This window comes from Salmo trutta, chromosome 31 (assembly GCF_901001165.1).
Source record: "Salmo trutta chromosome 31, fSalTru1.1, whole genome shotgun sequence".
NCBI classification, from domain to species: Eukaryota; Metazoa; Chordata; class Actinopteri; order Salmoniformes; family Salmonidae; genus Salmo; species Salmo trutta.
Genome location: NC_042987.1, coordinates 37,344,055 through 37,367,817, shown reverse-complemented (window position 1 = coordinate 37,367,817; position 23,763 = coordinate 37,344,055). Strand labels below are relative to the sequence as shown.

General features: G+C 41.5%; 1 protein-coding gene across 3 annotated transcripts in view; it reads left to right on the top strand.

The window, feature by feature from the left end:
* Positions 1-23,516, top strand: part of LOC115170152 (nuclear receptor-binding protein 2) — a 55,716-nt gene extending 32,200 nt beyond the window's left edge. For all 3 annotated transcript variants that reach the window (XM_029726492.1, XM_029726491.1, XM_029726490.1), the window contains 10 exons: positions 1,692-1,747; positions 5,738-5,833; positions 9,227-9,359; positions 13,379-13,481; positions 13,593-13,643; positions 16,622-16,751; positions 17,122-17,175; positions 18,056-18,119; positions 18,555-18,610; positions 19,176-23,516. In XM_029726492.1, the coding sequence (XP_029582352.1) occupies positions 1,692-1,747; positions 5,738-5,833; positions 9,227-9,359; positions 13,379-13,481; positions 13,593-13,643; positions 16,622-16,751; positions 17,122-17,175; positions 18,056-18,119; positions 18,555-18,610; positions 19,176-19,265 (833 nt within the window). In that variant the 3' untranslated portion in view covers positions 19,266-23,516. The remainder of the gene's footprint in view (positions 1-1,691; positions 1,748-5,737; positions 5,834-9,226; positions 9,360-13,378; positions 13,482-13,592; positions 13,644-16,621; positions 16,752-17,121; positions 17,176-18,055; positions 18,120-18,554; positions 18,611-19,175) is intronic.
* The last annotated feature ends 247 nt before the right edge of the window (positions 23,517-23,763 follow it).

Genomic DNA, 23,763 nt, shown 5'->3' with positions numbered 1-23,763 from the left:
GTTCAAACAGCAGTCACTTTTTTTTTTTTTTACAATTACAATCTGGTTTTCATGCCCAACACAGAGACCGCCTTAGTTAACGTGGTAAATTATCTTAGCCATCAGACGCCAAACAGCTCTCTGTCCTTGTACTCTTAGATTTAAGTGCTGCATTCGACACTGTTGACCATGTGATGTCCTTCTGGGCAGACTGTGGAGACGTGGTTTGGCCTCTCCAGTCCAGTTCTAAATTGGTTTAGAACTGGGGTGTTTTTTCACCCTTGGTGAACATAACTCAGAGAAAATACATTCCACAAGGTTCTATTTCCGGTACTGAGTCCGGTGCTGTTCAGTTTATATATGTTAACCCTTGGCAGCGTTATCAGAAAGCACAGCATTGATTTTCACTTCTACGTAGACGGTACACAACTTTACATTTCTGTGTCACCAGAGGATTTTAGCTCCATGGATAAATTATTAGACTGTATTGGTGATGTAAATAAATAATTGGGTGGCTCACAACTTCCTCCAGCTAAATTAAGACAAGACCGAGATACTTATTGTTGGAGCCAAAGCACAGAGGGAGAATCTAGCCACACATTATAATTCACGGACAAGAAACCTAGGTGTTATTTTACATTCCGAGCTAAATTTCGAATCACAATTTAGGAATGTGACAGCTTTTTACCACCTGAGGAACATTGCCAATGTGCATCTGTTTCTCTCAGGCTGACAGAGACTCATCCATGCTTTTATTACAAGCAGGCTTGACTACTACTGTAATGCTCTCCTGTCTGGTCTACCCAAGAATGCCATTGGTCAACTGCAAAACATACAGAATGCTGCAGCGTGGGTACTGACCAAGACCAGACGGAGAGCACACATTACACCGGTTTTAAGGTCTCTGCACTGACTGCCTGTGAGTTTTAGAATACATTTTAAGATTATTCTATTGGATTTTAAATCAATCCACCATTGTGCACCCCAATACATGTCAGACATGCTTTTAAGTTATGTTCCCACTAGGTTCCTCAGGTCCTCTGTCCCTGGCCTTTTAACTATCCCAAAGCCTAGGACCAAAAGGCATGGAGAAGCAGCCTTTAGTTACTATGCCCCCAGCCTCTGGAATAGCCTGATAGAGAACCTGAGGGGGACCAAGAGGCATGGAGAAGCAGCCTTTAGTTACTATGCCCCCAGCCTCTGGAATAGCCTGCCAGAGAACCTGAGGGGGACCAAGAGGCATGGAGAGGCAGCCTTTAGTTATTATGCCCCCAGCCTCTGGAATAGCCTGATAGAGAACCTGAGGGGGGCTGAAACTGTGGACATATTTAAAATACATCTTAAAACACACCTCTTTAGCTTTGCTTTTCCTTAGGGTGCTTTTTAGTCGTTCAGTTTTTATTATTTTAGTTTTTTATCGTCTATGCTTGTGTAGTAAATATTATGTTTCCTGTTAAGGGCATTGCGTTGGATTCCATGTCTGAAATGTGCTATATAAATAAAGCTTGGTTTGATTTGTCATATTTTATATGCTTTGTTTTGTAAATTGTTTTTGTGTAGTGTACATTGAGCTGTCTTCAAATTGTGTAATTCAGACAAAGGGTCTCTAAATAACCTTTTCTTTTTCCTTCTCCCCTTGTCTCTCTGTCTCACATGCTCTGTCTCATGCTCTCTCTGTGTCTCTATCTTTCTCCTACACTATTCTGTTTTAGTGGCTGAGGATGTTTGCTCTATTGACATCTTCGCCTTTGGCATATGTACCCTGGAGGTAAGACAAAACAATCCGGGGTGAAGTTTCCCCCTAGGTACAGATTTAGGATCAGCGTCTAGGGTGAACTTCACTCTACGCCGACACAAACACTTTCTCTTGCAGTGTTCCAATAATAAACAACCAAATACCCTTTTGATACTTTTGGTCATGTAGTGTATGTGGACACCTGCTCGTTGTTGAACATCTCATTCCAAAATCGCGGGCATTAATATTGAGTTGGTCCCTCCCACCCCCCTTTTGCTGGTATAACAGCTTCCACTCTTCTGGGAAGGCTTTGCACTAGCCTTCCCTGTAGCTCAGTTGGTAGAGCATGGTGTTTGCAACACCAGGGTTGTGGGTTCGATTCCCATGGGGGGCCAGCACAGAAAAATAATGTATGAAATGAAATGTATGCATTCACTACTGTAAGTCGCTCTGGATAAGGGCGTCTGCTAAATGACTAAAATGTAAATGTAAATGTAATGTTGGAACATTGCTGTGGGGACTTGCTTCCATTCAGCCACAAGAGAATTGGTGGTGTTGGGCGATTTAGGCCTGGCTCGCAGTCGCCATTCCAATTCATCCGAAAGATGTTCAATGGGGTTGAGGTCAGGGCTCTGTGCAGGCCAGTCAAGTTCTTCCACACCGATCTCGACAAACTATTTATTTTTTTTATATTTTTTTTCTCCCCAATATCGTGATTACGTTCTTGTCTCATCACTGCAAACCCCTCCCCCCCAACGGGCTCGGGAGATGCAAAGGTCGAGTCATGCGTCCTGAGAAACATGCCCGCGCTGCGTCCTGAGAAACATGCCGTGGCTTCTTAACACCGCCGATAGAAATTGTAATGTTTTTTTGTAGCCGTCTATTTACCACCACAAACTGACGCTGGCACTAAGACCGCACTCAAGCAGCTGTATAAGGCCATAAGCAAAAAATAAAATGCTCATCCAGAAGTGGTGCTCCTAGTGGCATGGAACTTTAATGCAGGCAAACTTAAATCTGTTTTACCTCATTTCTACCAGCATTTCACATGTGCAACCAGAGGGAAAATAACTCTAGACCACCTTTACTCCACACACAGACACCAACAAAGCTCCCTCGCCCTCCATTTGGAAAATCTGACAATAATTCTATCCTCCTGATTAAGGCATACGAGCAAAAACTAAAGCAGGAAGTACCAGTGACTCGCTCAATACGGAAGTGGTCAGATGATGCGGATGCTTCGCTACAGGACTGTTTTGCTAGCACAGACTGGAATATGTTCTGAGATTCATCCAATGGCATTGAGGAGTATACCACCTCAGTCACCGGCTTCAATAAGTGTATCGACGATGTCGTCCCCTCAGTGACCGTACGTACATATCCCAACCAGAAGCCATGGATTACAGGCAACATCCACACCGAGCTAAAGGCTAGAGCTACCGCTTTCAAAGATTGGGACACTAATCAGGACGCTTATAAGAAGTTCCACTATGCCCTCAGATGAACCATCAAACAGGAAAAGCATCAATAGAGGACTAAGATTGGATCCTACTATACCGGCTCTGACGCTCATCGACGGGGCAGGGCTTGCAAACGATTACGGACTACAAAGGGAAACCCAGCTGCGAGCTGCCAGTGATGCGAGCCTACTAGATGGGCAAATGCCTTTTTTTATGATCGCTTCGAGGCAAGCAACACCGAAACATGCATGAGAGCACCAGCTGTTCCGGACAACTGTGTGATCACGCTCTCCGTAGCTCATGTAAGACCTATAAACAGGTCAACATTCAGATGGATTACCAGGATGTGTATTCAGAGCATGGGTGGATCAACTGGCAAGGGTCTTCACTGACATGTTCAACCTCTCCCTGACTGAGTCTGTAATACCTATGTTTCAAGCAGACCACCGTAGTCCCTGTGTCCAAGAAAGTGAAGGTAACCTGCCTAAATGACTAACGCTCTGTAGCACTCACGTCTGTAGCCATGTGCTTTGAAGGGCTCATATTAACACCATCATCCCAGAAACCCTAGACCCACTCCAATTTGCATACCACCCCAACAGATCCACAGATGACACAATCTCAATTGCACTTCACACTGACCTTTCCCACCTGGACAAAAGGAACACCTATGTGAGAATGCTTTTCATTGACTACAGCTCAGCGTTCAACACCATAGTGCCCACAAAGCTAATCATTAAGCTCAGGACACTGGGACTAAACACCTCCCTCTGCAACTGGATCCTGGACTTCCTGACAGGCCACCCCCAGGTGGTAAAGGTAGGCAACAACACATCTGCAACGCTGATCCTCAACATGGGGGCCACACAGGGGTGCGTCCTGAGTCCCTTCCTGTACTCCCTGTTCACCCACAACTGTGTGGCCACGCATGACTCCAACGCCATCAAGTTTGCTGGCGACACAACGGTGGTAGACCTGATCACCGACTATGTTGAGACAGCCTATAGGGAGGAGGTTAGAGACCTGGCAGTGTGGTGCCAGGACAACAACCTCTCCCTCAATGTGAGCAAGACAAAGGAAATGATCATGGACTACAAGAAAAGGAGGGCCAAACACACCCCCATTCACATCAACAGGGCTGTAGTGGAGCGGGTTGAGCGTTTCAAAGTTCCTTGGTGTCCACATCACGAACAAACTATCATGGTCCAAACACAACAAAGTTGTGAAGACGGCACAACACCTTTTCCCCCTCAGGAGACTGAAAATAGTTGACATGTTTCCCCAGATCCTCAAAGTTATACAGCTGTACCATCGAGAGCATCCTGACCAGTTGCATCACTGCCTGGTATGGCAACTGCTCAGCATCTGCCCGTAAGGCGCTACAGAGGGTAGTGCATACGGCCCAATACATCACTAGGGCCAAGCTTCCTGCAATCCAGGACCTATATAGTAGGCGGTGTCAGAGGAAGGCCCATAAAATTGTCAGACTCCAGTCACCCAAGTCATAGACTGTTCTCTCTGCTACCGCACGGCAAGCGGTACCGGAGCGCCAAGTCTAGGACCAAAAGGCTCCTCAACAGCTTCTACCCCCAAGCCACAAGACTGAACAATTAATAAAATGGCTACCCAGACTATTTACTTTGACCCCCACTTTGTTTTTACATTGCTGCTACTCTGTTTTATCTATACATAGTCACTTTACCCCTCCCTACATGTAGAAATTACCTCAACTAACCTGTACCCCCGCACATTGACTCAGTACCGGTATCCCCTGTATATAGCCTTATTGTTATTTTTATTTATTTTTTATTTCGTTTATTTACTAAATATTTTCTTAACTGCATTGTTGGTTAAGGGCTTGTAAGTAAGCATTTCACTGTAAGGTTGTACCTGTTGTATGCCGAATACCTGTTGTATTCGGCGCATGTGACAAAACATTTGATTTGACTTACAGTTGACTGGGGCAGCTCAAGCAGGGCAGAAATTTGACAAATTGACTTGTTGGAAAGGTGACATCCTATGGCGGTGCCACGTTGAAAGTCACTGAGCCCTTCCGTAAGGCCATTCTACTGCCAATGTTTGTCCATGGAGATTGCATGGCTGTGTGCTCGATTTTATACACCTGTCAGCAACGGTTGTGGCTGAAATAGCTGAATTCACTAATTTGAGGGGTGTCCACATCATTTTGTGTGTGATATAGTGTATGTCACAGATGTTAATTGAAACCCATACTTATGTTATGTTCAATAGACACGAAACAGGAAAAAACTTTCTGTTTTACCTGAACTCGTCTGATAAGCCGTTCTCATTTTCCGATTAAAAATGTTTCTCCTTTTTTTTTTGCCTACTGATGCATAATATTAATCACAAATGCAAAATAAGGGTCGTGTTCATTAGGTACCAAACGGAAGAAAACAGACTGAAAGAGGGAGGGACAATCTAGTCTTGTTCATTATAATAAGACCCGCCCATTTTAGCTTTCTGTTTTACCGTTGTGTTTTACCGTTGTTTTGTCCTAATTAACACGACCCAGCACATTTTGTTTTGTCCTCCCCAACTTTAGATGGCAGTGTTGGAGATCCAGGCCAATGGGGACACTGTGGTATCCAAAGAGGCTATAACCAACGCCGCCCAGTCTTTAGAGGACCCGCTCATAAAGGCAAGTCGCGCAGGAGTAGTGGGCATACGCAGTGATGGCGTGCCTAAAGTTAGTCATTTCCCACAGGGCAAAACCTGGTTGCTTTCATATTAGTTATTTTATGACTTCATATTTACATTTGAGTCATATTTACACAAGTGCCGTGCTCTACCTACTGAGCCACATGGGACCATATACTGGTTGTATACCAGTGGAGGCTGCTGAGGGCAGGACGGCTCATAATAAAGGCTGAAATGGAGTATAATTGCTGGAATGGAGTGAATATAATGGAATTAAACACATGAATACCATTCCATTCACTCCATTCCGGAACATTATTATGAGCCGCCCTTCGCTCAGAAGCCTCCACTGTTGTATACTGCTTGTATAAGAAAGAGTTTTCTGGTTGTTAAAAAGACATTAACAACACGTCTAAAAAGACGCTAACAAAACGTATACAACCGGTGTGACCCAGATAAAAACCAATAATGACATCTTTCACATGACGTCTTGTCATGAAAAACTATGTCTTAACCAACTGTTAGAACCAGGTCATCTGGCTATATGACGTCATCTCAACCAGAAAACGTCATTAAGGTGCCATGTGCCAAATTTTGCCTGCTGGGTTAGTGCTACATTAGCTGGTATATTCCCTTCACTTTGCAACGTTCACTTATTTCAGCAGTTGAACACGCACAACATAGATTATTCATTTTTTCGCTTCAGTAAAATGGTTGCTTCCGCCAGGATGCCAGCATTATCCCAAAAGTAAATTAAGAAGACACACTGCCGTAATGCAGTGGTGTGCAATGACTTTAACCACTGTGTGTTCATTCTGGAAAAATTGGGATTAATAACCAATAATTATGGAATATTAGAATCTCCAGTTATACAACTCCTAGGGATTCATTGTACTGTAGTGGTAAATGTGTGAAAGAAAGTTAGCAGCTGCTACAATACTATAGTACATTGAGTCAAACTGTCGGTGTGTCATCTTCGTCAGTCACTGAAGCCACGTTTCTCTCTAATTCCCATGACACATTTCTTCCTTCCTACCAAGTGTTTGTAGTAACTCTGTGAAAGATGACAGGCCGTTTATATAAGCACATTGTAGGAAAGATGTCAGCAGCCGTAATGCTATATTTTACGTTACTCGTCATCTTTTTTCACCAGAGGCTATGGTTCCTTCTAATTACCCAGTTCCTCTAAATACCAAGTTCCTCTGTAAAAACTCACGGACGATTTTATTAAAGCTCAAACAAAGTTTATTCACCCAAAGGGTCAGACAGCTGAACAGACAAAGACATATATTCACACATGTACTGGTATTTAATCCTTTCTCCTATGCCGAGTCTCCTCAGTACACATCTGAACAGTCAAAACACCTCTGTTGCTAGACAGAACTTTAGTGATATCTGTTCTTCCTCACTTCATCTGACCTGATTTTTCTGCCCAAATTCCTTACTACTCCCAAACTCACAGCTGTCCTGTTGACTTGTACCAGACTGTGGCCATTTTCCTTCCCATAGGATCCCTGATGTATAACAGTGACATGAATAAGGGTATTTAATATTTTCAAGTTTAGAAGTCAGAACCCATCAGCACTAAATCGCGCCATGGCCTATTCTAGTAGTAGTGTTACCGCCCCTGGACCACATATGAAGGCAGTGGTTCGATCCGTGTTCCACCACTCACTTTGTTTTCTTATCTTCTCCCCATCTACATATCTATCCTTAATCAATCAATCAATAAAGCTTGTAAATGCATTTTATTTATATTTATATATATATATATATATATATATATATATATATATATACACAGTATAGTGCATTCGGAAAGCCTTATTCTAAAATTGGTTTAAATTGGGGGGGTTTTTCCCGTCAATCTACACACAATACCCAATAATAAGAACTGGAAATAATACATTTACATAAGTATTCAGACCCTTTACTCAGTACTTTGTTGAAGCACCTTTGGCAGCGATTACAGCCTCAAGTCTTCTTGGGTATGACACTACAAGCTTGGCACACATGTATTTGGAGTTTTTCCCCATTCTTCTCTACAGATCCTCCCAAGCTCTGTCAGGTTGGATGGGGAGTGTCGCTGCACAGCTATTTTCAGGTCTCTACGGAGATGTTAGATCGTATTCAAGTCCGGACTCTGGCTGGGCCACTCAAGGACATTCAGAGACTTGTCCTGAAGCCACTCCTGCGTTGTCTTGGCTGTGTGCTTAGGGTCGTTGTCCTGTTGGAAGGTGATCCTTCACCCCAGTCTGAGGTCCTGAGCGCTCTGGAACAGGTTTTTATCAAGGATTTCTCTGTACTTTGCTCCGTTCATCTTTCCCTCGATCCTGACTAGTCTCCCAGTCCCTGCCACTGAAAAAGCATGACGCTGCCACCACCATGCTTCACCGTTGGGATGGTGCCAGGTTTCCTCCAGACATGACACTTGGCATTCAGGCCAAAGAGTATATCTTGGTTTCATCAGACCAGAGAATCTTGATTCTCATGGTCTGCGAGTATTTAGGTGCCTTTTGGCAAACTCCAAGCTGGCTGTGATGTGCCTTTTTTACTGAGGAGTGGCTTCCATCTAGCCACTACCATAAAGGCCTGATTTCATGGAGTGATGCAGAGATGGTTGTCCTTCTGGAAGATTCGCCCATCTCCACAGAGGAACTCTGCAGCTTTGTCAGAGTGACCATCGGGTTCTTGGTCACCTCCCTGACCAAGGCCCTTCTGCCCTGATTGCTCAGTTTGGCTGGGCGTCCAGCTCTGGGAAGAGTCTTGGTGGTTCTAAACTTCTTCCATTTAAGAATGATGGAGACCACTGTGTTCTTGGGGACCTTCAATGCTACAGAAATGTTTTGGTACCCTTCCCCAGATCTGTGCCTTGACACAATCCTGTCTTAGAGCGTTACAGACAATTCCTTCGACCTCATGGCTTGGTTTTTGCGCTGACATGCACTGTCAGGTGTGTGTGCCTTTCCAAATCATGTCCAATAAATTGAGTTTACAACAGGTGGACTCCAATCAAATTGTAGAAACATCTCAAGGATGCTCAATAGAAACAGAATGCACGTGAGCTCAATTTAGAGTCTCCGAGCAAAGGGTTTGAATACTTATGTAAATAAGGTATTTTCGTTTTTTATAAATTAGATTATTTAAAAAGAAAAAAATGTAAACACCTGTTTTTGCTTTGGCATTATGGGGTATTGTGTGTAGATTGATGAGGGGAAAACATTTATTCAATCAATTTTAGAATAAGGCTGTAACGTAGCAAAATGTAGAAAAAGTGAAGGGTTCTGAATACTTTCAGAATGCACTGTATATTTAAAAATCACCACGTTCCACACAATTCCACCCATGGTAGTAGTAACTCTCTATGCACCTCCCTTTCCCTCGTCTGTTACAGGAGTTCACCCAGTCATGTGTACGCATGGATGCCAAAAAGAGACCCACGGCCCATGACCTGCTGTTTCACAGGGTTCTGTTTGAGGTGCACTCTCTTAAGCTGCTGGCTGCCCACTGCTTTATCAACTATCAGTGTGAGTAATGTCACATCAGAGAGGTACATTTAGATTCCTGACACAATTGGTCAGAAATCATCCCTTTTTTGCCGTTTGCCCCCATATTGAAAGTTGAATGCAAATGTGACCATCTCTTTTCAGTCTTATGTTCTAAAATTGTAATTTAATTATTATTATTTTTACATTGGATTAAAGTACAGACTCAGCGCTTCAAAATGGCATATCGTACACTGTAGTTGGAAGAAACATGGGGGAGTATTGCTGCTTTAAAAATTGATAATATTTTCACAAAATGTATTCTTTAACCAAATTGCCAAAATGGATTCTCTGAACATTATCTCACCAAGTTAGGCAAACCATTAACACTATGACATTTTAAAAATATTTATATTTTTTATTTTATTGAATATTCGAAACATACAATATACTTGCAGTGAAGCCGCTCAACAACTACACCACACCAGTCATCCAACAGATTCCTGTTCAGAGCGACACACAGAAGCATCCAGGGTCAATGCCCTGCTCAAGGGCATGTTGACCGATCTACCACCAGGCCAAAAAACGTGAAGAAGATCCCCCCCCACAGTTCCCCAATAGCTGTCCCTCAACCATGTATGTGTTTATTTGAATGAGTGTGTGTGTGTGTGTGTATATGCATGTGTACAAACACCTGCACGGCATCAGCCTCAGGCAAACCGGCATTAGTAGTAAAAACACTTCCACTTAGTGTCATTCAAATGTACTTTTTATTATGATTTTTTTTTAAAACTTTTATCTTAGAATGATGGTCAATCTCTCCGCTCCCAATTGTCTCCAATTCCACATCAGATGAGATAAGGGAGGTAAAGGCAAAAAAGGCCATGGTGGCAAAGTAAATACAACATAGCAAGTAAAAACACTGGAATGGTAGATTTGTAGTGGAAGAAAGTGCTAGGTAGAAATAATGGGGTGCGAAGGAGCAAAATAAATAAATAAATACAGTATGGGAAGAGGTAGTTGTTTGGGCTAAATTATAGATGGGCTATGTACAGGTGCAGTGAGCTGCTCTGACAGCTGGTGCTTAAAGCTAGTGAGGGAGATAAGTGTTTCCAGTTTCAGAGATTTTTGTAGTTCGTTCCAGTCATTGGCAGCAGAGAACTGGAAGGAGAGACGGCCAAAGGAGGAATTGGCTTTGGGGGTGACCAGAGAGATATACCTGCTGGAGCGCGTGCTACTATGGTGACCAGTGAGCGGAGATTTTTTATTTATTTATTTATTTATTTCACCTTTATTTAACCAGGTAGGCAAGTTGAGAACAAGTTCTCATTTACAATTGCGACCTGGCCAAGATAAAGCAAAGCAGTTCGACAACATACAAAAACACAGAGTTACACATGGACTAAAACAACATACAATCAATGATGCAGTAGAAAAAATAAGACTATATACAATGTGAGCAAATGATGTGAGATAAGGGAGGTAAAGGCAAAAAGGCCATGGTGGCAAAATAAATAAAGTATAGCAAGTAAAACACTGGAATGGTAGATTTGTAGTTTGAAGAAAGTTCAAAGTTAAAATATAAATAATATGGTGCAAAGGAGCAAAATAAATAAAATAAATAAATACAGTAGGGGAAGAGGTAGTAGTTTGGGCTAAATTATAGATGGGCTATGTACAGGTGCAGTGATCTGGGAGCTGCTCTGATAGCTGGTGCTTAAAGCTAGTGAGGGAGATAAGTGTTTCCAGTTTCAGAGATTTTTGTAGTTCGTTCCAGTCATTGGCAGCAGAGAACTGGAAGGAGAGACGACCAAAGGAGGAGTTGGCTTTAGGGGTGACCAGAGAGATATACCTGCTGGAGCGCGTGCTACAGGTGGTTGCTGCTATGGTGACCAGTGAGCGGAGATAAGGGGGGACTTTACCTAGCAGGGTCTTGTAGATGACCTGGAGCCAATGTGTTTGGCGACGATTATGAAGCGAAGGCCAGCCAACGAGAGCGTACAGGTCGCAGTGGTGGGTAGTATATGGGGCTTTGGTGACAAAACGGATGGCACTGTGATAGACTGCATCCAGCTTGTTGAGTAGGGTATTGGAGGCTATTTTGTAAATGACATCACCGAAGTCGAGGATTGGTAGGATGGTCAGTTTTACGAGGGTATGTTTGGCAGCATGAGTGAAGGATGCTTTGTTGCGAAATAGGAAGCCAATTCTAGATTTAACTTTGGATTGGAGATGATTGATGTGAGTCTGGAAGGAGAGTTTACAGTCTAACCAGACACCTAGGTATTTGTAGTTGTCCACAAATTCTAAGTTAGAACCGTCCAGAGAAGTGATGCTGGACAGGCGGGCAGGTGCAGGCAGCGATCGGTTGAAGAGCATGCATTTAGTTTTACTTGTGTTTAGGAGCAGTTGGAGACCACGGAAGGAGAGTTGAATGGCATTGAAGATAAGGGGGGACTTCACCTAGCAGGGTCTTGTAGATGACCTGGAGCCAGTGGGTATGGCGACGAGTATGAAGCGAGGGCCAGCCAACGAGAGCGTACAGGTCACAGTGGTGGGTAGTATATGGGTTGTTTACAAATATGCATAAGCCGGCCCCCCTTGTCTTACCAGACACCGCTGTTCTATCCTGCCGATACAGCGTATAACCGGTCAGCTGTATGTTGATAATGTCGTCGTCCAGCCACGACTCTGAAGCATAAGATATTACAGTTTTAAAGTCCCGTTGGTAGTTTAATCTTCCTCGTAGTTTGTTGATTTTATTTTCCAATGACTGCATGTTAGCAAGTAGAAAGGATGCCAGTGGGGGTTTATTTGATCGCCTACAAATTCTCAGAAGGCAGCCCGTCCTCCGTCTTCTCTTCATGCAAATTATGGATTTGGGCCTGTTCCCAGGAAAGCAGTATGCCGTTCACGTCGGACTCGTCAGACTCGTTAAAGGAAGAAAAAAAAAGCTTCTGCCAGTTCGTGGTGAGTAATCGCTGTTCTGATGTCCAGAAGTTATTTTCGGTCATAAGAGACGGTAGCAGCAACATTATGTACAGAATAAGTTGCATAAAAAAACACATTAGGTTAAGAGCATGTAAAACGTCAACCATCTTCTCTGGCGCCATGATGGCTATATATGTGTAACAATAGCTATGAAAAATGACTTTTTGATATAGTTTAGAGAATAACGCATGTTCATGTAGCTATCTTGGCATTTTAACTGTAGACTCTTACCGGTGTATGGATTATGATGATTCACAGCAGACAAACACTTTCAAAATAATCCTTCCCACTCAGCTTCAACCAGTCCAGAGTGCTTTTGCCACAGAAGACAAAGCTGTGTCGATACCAGCAGCAGTATTCAGGACAAAACAAAGCATGTTGTCCATGATGAAAATATGAGTAAATCCTATGGATCGTTCAAATATCTGCGGTAGCAGAGAGCAGGAAGTGCCATTTGACAGAAGACTTGCGTGACAGAATGGACCCTCTTGTGAATGTCCCAGCCCACTCATTAGCTCAACCATTCATGATGGCTAGGCAAGATTTTGTCTTAACAGCTTTGTGAGTTCACATTTTATTTATATTTACAGACTACATATGAGTTTTTTATTACGTCACATAAATTGACATGCTCAAAAAAGGCACTTTGCTAAAAAATGTTTTAATTTCAAAAAATGTCAAATGCCTCTCCTGTGAAGTGACGTCTATCGTACACCCAGCTTTGTCTATCGCACACCCAGCTTTGTCTATCGCGCACACCCAGCTTTGTCTATCGCGCACACCCAGCTTTGTCTATCGCGCACACCCAGCTTTCTGAAACGGTTCACAAATACATTGTGAATCTGGATATTTTTGTCAAAAACAATATTTTAGGATTTTGTTACTTAGTCCACTGTGAATACAATCCCACATTTTTATTTTTCAGGTTAGGAGTCCAATATCCCTTTGACACTGTCACGTTAAAGTTAAAGTTGAAGTTTTCTCTTCTAGAGGTCAAGCCAATAAAAATAATTAAAATCTCCATATTAATCACATAATGGTAGTCTTAAATGCACTTCCTCTTTTAACAGATCAGCTTCATGATAACTGCCTTGAAGAGAAGACCAGGACTTTCGACCCCAGTGGTGTGATGGCTGAGATCAAGCATGGGGACCGGCCCGGGGTGGAGATCAAGTAAGGATGGAGAAAAACCTGTCCCCGGGCAGAGACCCCAAGGTCTGTTTGATTGAGGTGATTTGTTGATGTTATTACTCATGCTGTCCCATTTCTCATCGTTTCCTAAAGGTACTCGAATGTTTCGCCGCTAGAACTGGACAAATTTCTGGAGGACGTAAAGTAAGTGTGGGCGTTGGAGGACAGATTTGGGCAAAGGTCATTGGATTTAATTTAGTTGATAATTAAAAGTAGAAGGCTGCTCCAGCCGGAGATTACATTACATAAAGTACCAGTTAAGTTTGGACACCTACTCATTCAAGGGTTTTTCTGTATTTTTACTGCCAAGAGTGTGCAAAGCTGTCATCAAGGCAAATGGTGGCTACATTGAAGAATCTCAAATATAAATATATTTAGATTTGTTTAATACTTTTTTTGGTTACTACATGATTCCATATGTTATTTCATAGTGTTGATGTCTTCACTATTATTCTACAATGTAGAATACAGTAAAAATAAAGAAAAACCCTGGAATGAGTAACCTTTGACTGGTAGTATATACAGTTGAAGTCCGAAGTTTACATACACTTAGGTTGGAGTCATTAAAACTTGTTTTTCAACCACTCCACAAATTTCTTGTTAACAAACTATAGTTTTGGCAAGTCGGTTAGGACATCTACTTTGTGCATGACAAGTAATTTTTCCAACCATTGTTTACTGACAGATTATTTTACTGTATCACAATTCCATTGGGTCAGAAGTTTACATACACTAAGCTGACTGTGCCTTTAAACAGCTTGGAAAATTTCAGAAACTGATGTCATGGCTTTATTGACATCATTTGAGTCAATTGGAGGTGTACCTGTGGATGTATTTCAAGGCCTACCTTCAAACTCAGTGCCTCTTTGCTTGACATCATGGGAAAATCAAAAGATATCAGCCAAGACCTTAGAAAGATCTCCAAGTCTGGTTCATCCTTGGGAGCTATTTCCAAACACCTGAAGGTACCACGTTCATCTGTACAAATAATAGTACGCAAGTATAAACACCATGGGACCATACAGCCGTCATACCGCTCAGGAAGGAGACGCGTTCTGTCTCCTAGAGATGACCGTACTTTGGTGAGAAAAGTGCAAATCAATCCCAGAACAACAGCAAAGGACCCTGTGAATATGCTGAAGGAAACGGGTACAAAAGTATCTATATCCACAGTAAAACGAGTCCTATATCGACATAACCTGAAAGGCCGCTCAGCAAGGAGGAAGCTACTGCTCCAAAACCGCCATAAAAAAGCCAGACTACGGTTTGCAACTGCACATGGGGACAAAGATCGTACTTTTTTGAGAAATGTCCTCTGGTCTGATGAAACAAAAATTGAAGTGTTTGGGCATAATGACCATCATTATGTTTGGAGGAAAAAGGGGGAGGCTTGCAAGCTGAAGAACACCATCCCAACCGTGAAACACGGGGGTGGCAGCATCATGTTGTGGGGGTGCTTTGCTGCAGGAGGGACTGGTGCACTTCACAAAATAGATGGCATCACGAGGAGGGAAAATTATGTGGATATATTGAAGCAACATCTTAAGACATCAGTCAGGAAGTTAAAGCTTGGTCACAAATGGATCTTTCAAATGGACAATGACCCCAAGCATACTTCCAAATTTGTGGCAAAATGGCTTAAGGACAACAAAGTCAAGGTATTGGAGTGGCCATCACAAAGCCCTGACCTCAATCCCATAGAAAATTTGTGGGCATTTGTGAAAAAGCGTGTGCAATCAAGGAGGCCTACAAACCTGACTGTTACCCCAGCTCTGTCAGGAGGAATGGGCCAAAATTCACCCTAGTTATTGTGGGGAACTTGTGGAAGGCTACCCGAAACGTTTTACCCAAGTTAAGCAATTTAAAGGCAATGCTACCAAATACTAATTGAGTGTATGTAAACTTCTGACCCACTGGGAATGTGATGAAAGAATTAAAAGCTGAAATAAATAATTATCTCTACTATTATTCTGACATTTCACATTCTTAAAATAAAGTGGTGATCCTAACTGACCTAAAACAGGGAATTTTTACTAGGATTAAATGTCAGGAATTGTGAAAAACTGAATTTAAATGTATTTGGTTAAGGTGTATGTAAACTTCTGACTTCAACTGTATACATACATACATACATACATACATACATACATACATGCATGCATACATACATACATACATACATACATACATACATGCATACATACATGCATACATACATCCTAAATTATCAAGGATATAAACCTTGATCAGGAAGGAGGGATGCAATTTAAAGGGGGAAGAAAGTGTGAACCGAAACCTTGGTTGATTACGGTAAGATCATGTTGTCTAATTTCTGTTGGTCTGCTCATCATCAAATGTTATGGGTCTGCAGCTCCTAAATCTGGTATAAACAAATCAAATTACCTACGATTGGATCCAGATCGGATCTTGGCAGCTTGCGCCCACAACTGGCATTCAATTGTGTCCTCTATCCATCTCTTGTCTGCATTGTAATTGGATGCTTATACACATACGTTTTTTGTGTTTTATTAGAGTTGGCCACTATATTTTATTTATTGCTGCACTTATTCCATGCCACTTGCCAGCCGTTATTGTAAATAAGAATCTGTTAACTGACTCGCCTGGTTAAATAAAAAATATATAAATTAAATATGATCTACATAGTAAACCTCTTTTTAATCCTAAATTTGTTTGACTTTCCAGTTGATGTTAGAACCGTCCGGTTTTATGAAGGTCGCTATGATGTCCGCCACATCATATGTTTATAACTATCACTTGACCTTTTCCCCTTAGTAGCTCTGACTTTGCAGATCGCTGCTTAGAGGAAAAATGTACTTACTGTGACATGTGGTTGTCTCACCTAGCTGTCTTAAGATGAACGCACTAACTGTAAGTTGCTCTGGATAAGAGCGTCTGATAAATGACTAAAATGTTAATGTAAAAAAAAACTCAATTTACTCAACTCAATTAAGTCTAAGATTTTCCAAGGGACTATTGTCCCTTCCCCCTTTTTATACTGACTGTGGTATTTAAAGTAAAGACTGTACATCACATGATTTAACTCACTTAGTCTGTTTTTCAATTGATTGGATTGGCTCTTTCTTTCTGTGTGTACTCACTAGGAATGGGATCTATCCCTTGATGAACTTCCAGCGGGGCCTCACCATGCCCCGGACCTTGTCCATCTTCCAGGAGCGCATGGAGACAGTGAAGACTCCCAGCCCAGAGCCCCAGGAGATGGAGACCAGAAAGGTAACTTTTATATGAGGGGGGTTGCATGCAGACCAGTAGTCAGACGGTTGCTGGTTGAAATCCCGGGCCAGTCAAAAACAAGTATTTTATAGCATATGTACTGTATATGAACCATACAGGCAACACCCAACCAAAATGTTGGGGTAAACAACAGTCTCTTTAACTGGCAACCGGAAGGCTGCTGGTTTTAGACACCAGACGGTACATCTTCTGCCGCTGTGCCCTTAAGCAAGACACTTAGGCACTAAAATGAACCTTCTTGTCTGCTTTCAATTTCAAGGTGGTGCCCTATGGTCATGAAACGAGTGTTGGAAATCAGTTTAGCAGATTTTTTTCTCTCTCTCTCTGTGTCATGCTTGAAACTGTACAGGTTGTCCAAATGCATTGTAACTTGGAGTTCACTGAGGAAGGCACCAGAAGTCATGTGAGTTTTTTTGTTTATTTTCATCTACAACTTATACTTTTTAAAAGGAACAAAGAATTGTTGCTGAATGTAAAAAGTGTCTGAGCTTTTATAACTATAGACAAATAATTGCACAATAAAACATCTCCTCGCCCATGGTTTGTGTGATTAGTGCCGCAGCCAATTCCGCCTTTGGCCGCCTTTCCTTCCAGTTCTCTGCTGCCAATGACTGGAACGAACTGCAAAAATCACTGAAGCTGGAGACTCATATCTCCCTCCTAGCTTTAAGCACTAGCTGTCAGAGCAGCTCACAGATTACTGCACCTGTAGATAGCCCATCTGTAAATAGCCCATCCAACTACCTCATCCCCATACTGTATTTATTTATTTATTTATCTTGCTCATTTGCACCCCAGTATCTCTACTTGCACATTCATCTTCTGCACATCTATCACTCCAGTGTTTAATTGGTATATTGTAATTACTTCGCCACCATGGCCTATTTATTGCCTTACCTCCCTTATCTTACCTCATTTGCACATGCTGTATATAGACTTTTTCTACTGTATTAGTGACTGTATGTTTGTTTATTCCATGTGTAACTCTGTTGTTGTATGTGTCAAACTGCTTTTGCTTTATCTTGGCCAGGTTGCAGTTTTAAATGAGAACTTGTTATCAACTAGGCTACCTGGTTAAATAAAGGTGAAATGGAAAATGTAATAAATAAAAGCCCCCGGCACTTACCTACAATACGCACAAGAGTTGGGATTGGTGCAAATCTGACCCAGTGCGCACACTCGCACCTCTCGTTTTTATAATGGCTCATAAAACCAATTTTGATACAAAATATACAAGGAGTGGTAAAATAAATTGTAATTTAATTCTCTCTATCTCGCTGCAGCTCTCTCTCCTCCTGAAGATGGACGACAAGCTCCAACGGCAGCTAAACTGTGACGTTCTGCCTAGTGAGTCAATCCAACGTTCAACAAAGTTATTGTAACGTTACTGTGTGTACCCTTTTTGACGTCGTATTAACCAAACAGGATGTACATTCATCTCCCGGTCCAATAGACTGGGTAGATTGGTTTCGGAGACCCTTTTTAAAAAATAAAAATATAAAAAATTGCTTGTGGTGTAACGTGGCACGGTTGGGGTTTATGTTCTTGACGAGGCAATGTGTTTTTACAGTAACAAGATACAAACTACAGTAACGGTCACTAACTCATTGAATTAGCGCCCCCCCCCCCGGTGGTTTGGTTTTATCTAAACAGACATTACAAACTTCAGTAACTGCTAGCAAATAATCTGTGGGAGTAATAGGGGCCCCTTTAACTGTAGGACTGGTTGCGGATCTTTATATGTTAAGGTTTTTGGTGCCTGTTTTGTGTTTTCCAATTTAGCTGACAGCTCCAAAGACCTGGCTAGTGAGCTGGTTCACTTCGCCTTCATCAGTGAGGTAAGAGGAGCGGAAGACACTGATTAAATAAACTCAACCCAGGCCAGCCTTGAATCTGTAAATAAAATCAACCCAGGCCAGCCTTGAATCTGTAAATAAACTCAACCCAGGCCAGCCTTGAATCTGTAAATAAACTCAACCCAGGCCAGCCTTGAATCTGTAAATAAAATCAAATCAGGCCAGCCTTGAATCTGTAAATAAAATCAAATCAGGCCAGCCTTGAATCTGTAAATAAACTCAACCCAGGCCAGCCTTGAATCTGTAAATAAAATAAAATCAGGCCAGCCTTGAATCTCTAATATTTCTACAGAAGTATTGTTGTTTTTTTGTATTGATATCTTAAGTCTTTTTTTTTTTTTTTTGGTACTTACTTTGAAGAATTTGACACAATTTTATAACTACCTGATACCAAATGGTGCCTAGTGGGATTTATTTGAATGAATCCCAAAGAATCAAACATGTTATAGACCAGGTTTTAAAAACCTGGTCATTGTACCTTAAAATAAAGTGCAACTAAATATCGTCCCTAATATAACCCCTTATTTCTGGTCTCTCGTTTCTCCAGGAGGACGGTGAGAAGCTGGCGGGCTTTCTGGAAGACGCCCTGTGTAAACATTGGGCCAGGCCGCCATTGGAGGAGTCTTCCCTGGCATAGTGACGATGTACTGACACATGCTGCTGCCCCAAGGGGGATCTGGACCCTGGGAGAACTACAACAAGGGAGGGAGAGAAAGAGAATTTAAAGAAAGGGGGGGGGGGGGGGGGGGGATTAGTCGGGGAACTTTAAGAGTGAACATTCCCGGACTAGGAAGTGCCAGATTTTTTTTTTTTTGTGAGGCTTGTAAGGGAAGAGAGCCAAGTCAGCACTTCAGTCTGTGTGGCAAATGTAAGCATCAAGAAACGCTGTCTCAAAACAGAAGCGATTTCTCTTTCTACTAAACAGAAGTGCCAACCAACTCAAGCCAGATAAGACTATGCTAGGAGAGCTACTATATTTGGCCACTTCAATGCCTCCGTCTCTCTGCACAGATGATGTCATTGGCCTTGTTTAGAAGTATAGCAAGAGACAGTGGACAAAGTAAGCAATATGAGGAACATAAAAGTCTTCAACATTTACTGCTGCATTGAGGACTTTTTGTCCATAATAACCTATTGGACTCCATTTTACACACGCAGCGCAGCCTTGGCAATGACCCCATAAAGAAAACTAATATAAAACTCTCACTATCATGCAAGGTGAGGGTACAGACACATTGAGATTTTGTGTCCCAAGATTCCCGGATTGAGACAATGGTTTTTCAATGGTGAGGTCATCCTCTGCTTGATGAATGATTGTCCAACGGAAGAAAAAAAAACTGCACAATATGTTCGACTTCTACATATGTAACTCATCCGAAAAAAAGTAGGGATGAGTTAAACATACGATAGACAAAAACGGACAATGATGTAGGTCATATACAATTTTATCCGTGTTCATGCGTCTGTCTGTTAGAGTTGAATATTTTCCTGGTATTTTACAAATAAATCACTTTTCTCCCGGGTAAAATCATTTATAAAGCATATAAATATGCCTATGTCTGGATTTGAATAGACCTTTTGAGCGAAAATTCAAGTCTGATGCGTCATACATTGAAGACATTTAATGAGCCCAAGCACCCAAAAAAAACCTAATGATTGTGTGGTTATCCAGTACATATATGATATAGGCTACTGCCCATAGATGTCGTTAGCTATATGCTCTCTTGAGTAAATAATAAATGAAACTAACTCCAGTAGGCTAATATGTCTTAAAAAGTGACCAACAAGCTATTCTAGTCTAGCTTCTCCTGCATGGGAGTCCCAACAGCTAAGGAGCGTTTTTTAAAGAGTCCAGCGGTACACAGGTGTGTGCGTATTGCGCAAGAGACAGAGGCTATAAATTAGAACCTAATTATGCATAACCCATCATTAATTAGCTAAATATAAGGCCAATGCTGCATTAAATGTATTACCTGAAAGAGGTAGGCTAGGACATCTATATATTGGGCTATATATCAATCTAGAACAGGATTATCCATTTTTTTGGATGCAATTTGAATGGAGTTAGAGCGAGAAGGATCGCGAGGGCTCGCACAGGTTTTAAAGCGAAACTATTCGAGTGATAGGTTGTTTTTAAAACTGCAGCTGCAATAAAAAATGTGATCCCTAAAGCCAGATGCAGAAAATGTAGGCCTACCCATCACACATATATATATATATATATATATATCTCATGATGACATGTTGGTCTACATACATTGAACTGTGGTCCATACTGATGGCTGTCTGTCCCCACCCTGAGCGTTGATTCATCACGCAGAGGCCATATTTTAGACATTGCGTATAATTTAACAGTTCCATTCACGCCATGCTGTTCATAGAAATCATTTTCCGGTTTCCGGGAAAAGGTTGTGGTTTTGGGCCGTGAATCTCAGTAACCGGGTTCCCGCCATTTCCTTATACGTGTTGTAACTTTTTTCTTTTGCGATGTCCTGTGAGAAAGCACAGATTATTGAAACATCATTGAAGCACATAAACACTAAAATGTGAAGCGCATAATTCAATGTCGATGATAATTTCTCAAACGTTACCGAGGCTACGCTGCGTATGTCACCTGGTATGTTTCAATGTTATACGGCTACAAACAAGATGCACAAAATGTAGCATGCATGTTGTATTGCTTTGTTACTTTCCAATCATGACCACTTCACCGCAAGTGTTAGTCTTTCATAGGTCACACTCTGACCATCACCGTTTCTGAGGAGACAAAACTGACATGGAACAAGGATGGTTTTTAAGGTTGCTTTTTTGTTAACGTCTTTTTAGCAAACTAAATAATGTGTTAAATCTGGTTGTAACATTAGCATCTGACCAAATCACAACCAAAATAATACTGTCTTTCCCATGACGTCTTTACCTTGTCATGAAAACATTTTTCTCGGTTTCTCTTGCTTTACCTGGTTGTAATCTGGTTATAGGATTAAAGGACGTCTTCTCAACCAGAAAACTAGTTAACAACCAGAAAATGTCATAAAGAGACCATGAGCAAAATGTCCACTGGGTTGATGCCATAAATCAAACACTACTTCTGCCTTTTACGTGTTTGTGTCAGACCTAACACCTTTGCTCAATTGCAGGGAAAGTCTGGCTTAACATACTAAATGTCAAACATATTGAACCTGTGAAAGTAACTCAAGTTTTAAACTGGAGACAATAGAATAATTTGCCAGCAATCTCTAACACCGTATGCTATGTTTCTCTTTCTAAGAATGAAAACCCTATCCCCTATCAAGCTGCGAGGAAGACTTATCTCACAATTTGAATACATACATTTTTCTGCCTCATTGATATGATCATCATTCGTCCGATCTTAAGATTTTGCTCTGTCCTTAATGTCTTTCGGTGGAAAGTCATAGGCCTACAAGAGCTTCAGAATTCAATTCACTGTTGAGGAAATGTACCGTTTTTGAACTATGAATTGTCATTTTTCTTAAATCATAACTTGCAATATGCCTTCCCATGTTGCTGTGTGTTTTTAGTCTGGATGAACAAATGTTATATGTATCCACATTGGAATATTAATTTTAGGTGTTTTTGCATTTGCTGAAAGGCCAATCTTTTTAACTTGGTTTGATAGGCTACACTATGGAAATTTAGTAGCTAATTATTTACCTCAGATTTTTAGCTTGTTGACTGTATGGTTCATTATACATGCATGACATACTATTAATCAATTTTAGCTGCAATCAAGCCCAAGTGCCTCACTATACACTAGTGCAGCGTTTTCCCAAACGTTGTCCTCGGGACCCCAAGGGGTGCACGTCTTGGTTTTGCCCCCAACACTACACAGCTGACTCAAATAATCAAAGCTTGATGATTAGTTGAATCAGCTAGGGGCAAAAAAAAAAAACTAAGCGCACACTCCTTGTTGTCCCGAGGACCGAGTTTGGGGAAACCCTGAACTAGTGTTACACAAACCAACTTTTTAATGCAATTTTAGTTGCCATTGAGCTCCCTTACTGGGCTGTATGGAACATGCATGAGCCTCAATTTCCATTTTGTAAGCAAGCATTCATTTAGTACACTTCATGCCATGGATTTGTAAACCATTGGGAGTTCTGTTCTGCTTTAGATATTATCAGACACTGCTTAAGTTGTAATATCTACTTGATTATAATTATATAACCGTCCAGTTTATCAAAACCAATGTGCTGGCATGTTGTTGTATGATGAATGTTAAACTAATTTGATCAAAGTAATCTTTGTTACTCCGTTGCCATAACTGGTAGGTACTGTACCTCCGTTGACCTTTTTTTGGGGTCAAGCATGTCCTGTCCACACTGTATACAGGAGTGGATGTCTGAGTTGCATTGTACTTGAGCACGCTGCAATCAAGTCACTCTAACCCTGTTTATACCTGGTGCTAACATGCAGCCTTTTTCCTGCTCTTGTCCACATTCTGATTCTGCCCCAATTTTTTTGGGACAAGTGTACACGATTAAAAAAATAAAATAAATGCATTGTGATCTGATAAGTGTAAACAGACAAGATCAGGACAAAGGACGCACATTAACGGGCAGGTGTAAACGGGGCTTGAAGTCGTTCAAATAAGGTTCTAGACTCATTTCAATACAACGCCGATGGATTTAAGTCTACATTCCATATTGTAGACCATGATAATTTTCTTGGTAGAATTTGGAGGGGGGAGGCGGTATTATCGATAATTGAAAAACAACTGAAAAAGGCCTAACACATCCTTCTCCTTTGTCCGTTTAGCTAAATTACAGCTCTCCTTGTATTGAGTTGCTTCTGCCTTGTTCTGTTTGTACAACTCATGTAAAATATTGTACAATAAAAGTATTAATGAGTATAGATGAGGCAATAATGACACTGATTCTTGCATTAGTTTTTTTTTTTTTCTTGTGTTAACTGAAAAATCTGGGCCCTAGTGTTGAGCTGTGGCTGCTGTTTACACACATGGACCTGCCATTCCTCACACATCAAACACAACATGAAGCCTAATCCCGTTCAAAAGACCATTCCGCCCAATGCTCGGAAGGTCTGGTGGATCAACGGGTCAAATGTGGCCTTCGTTTATTCGAAATAGGAAAAATTCCCGACCCACAGCCAAGGTT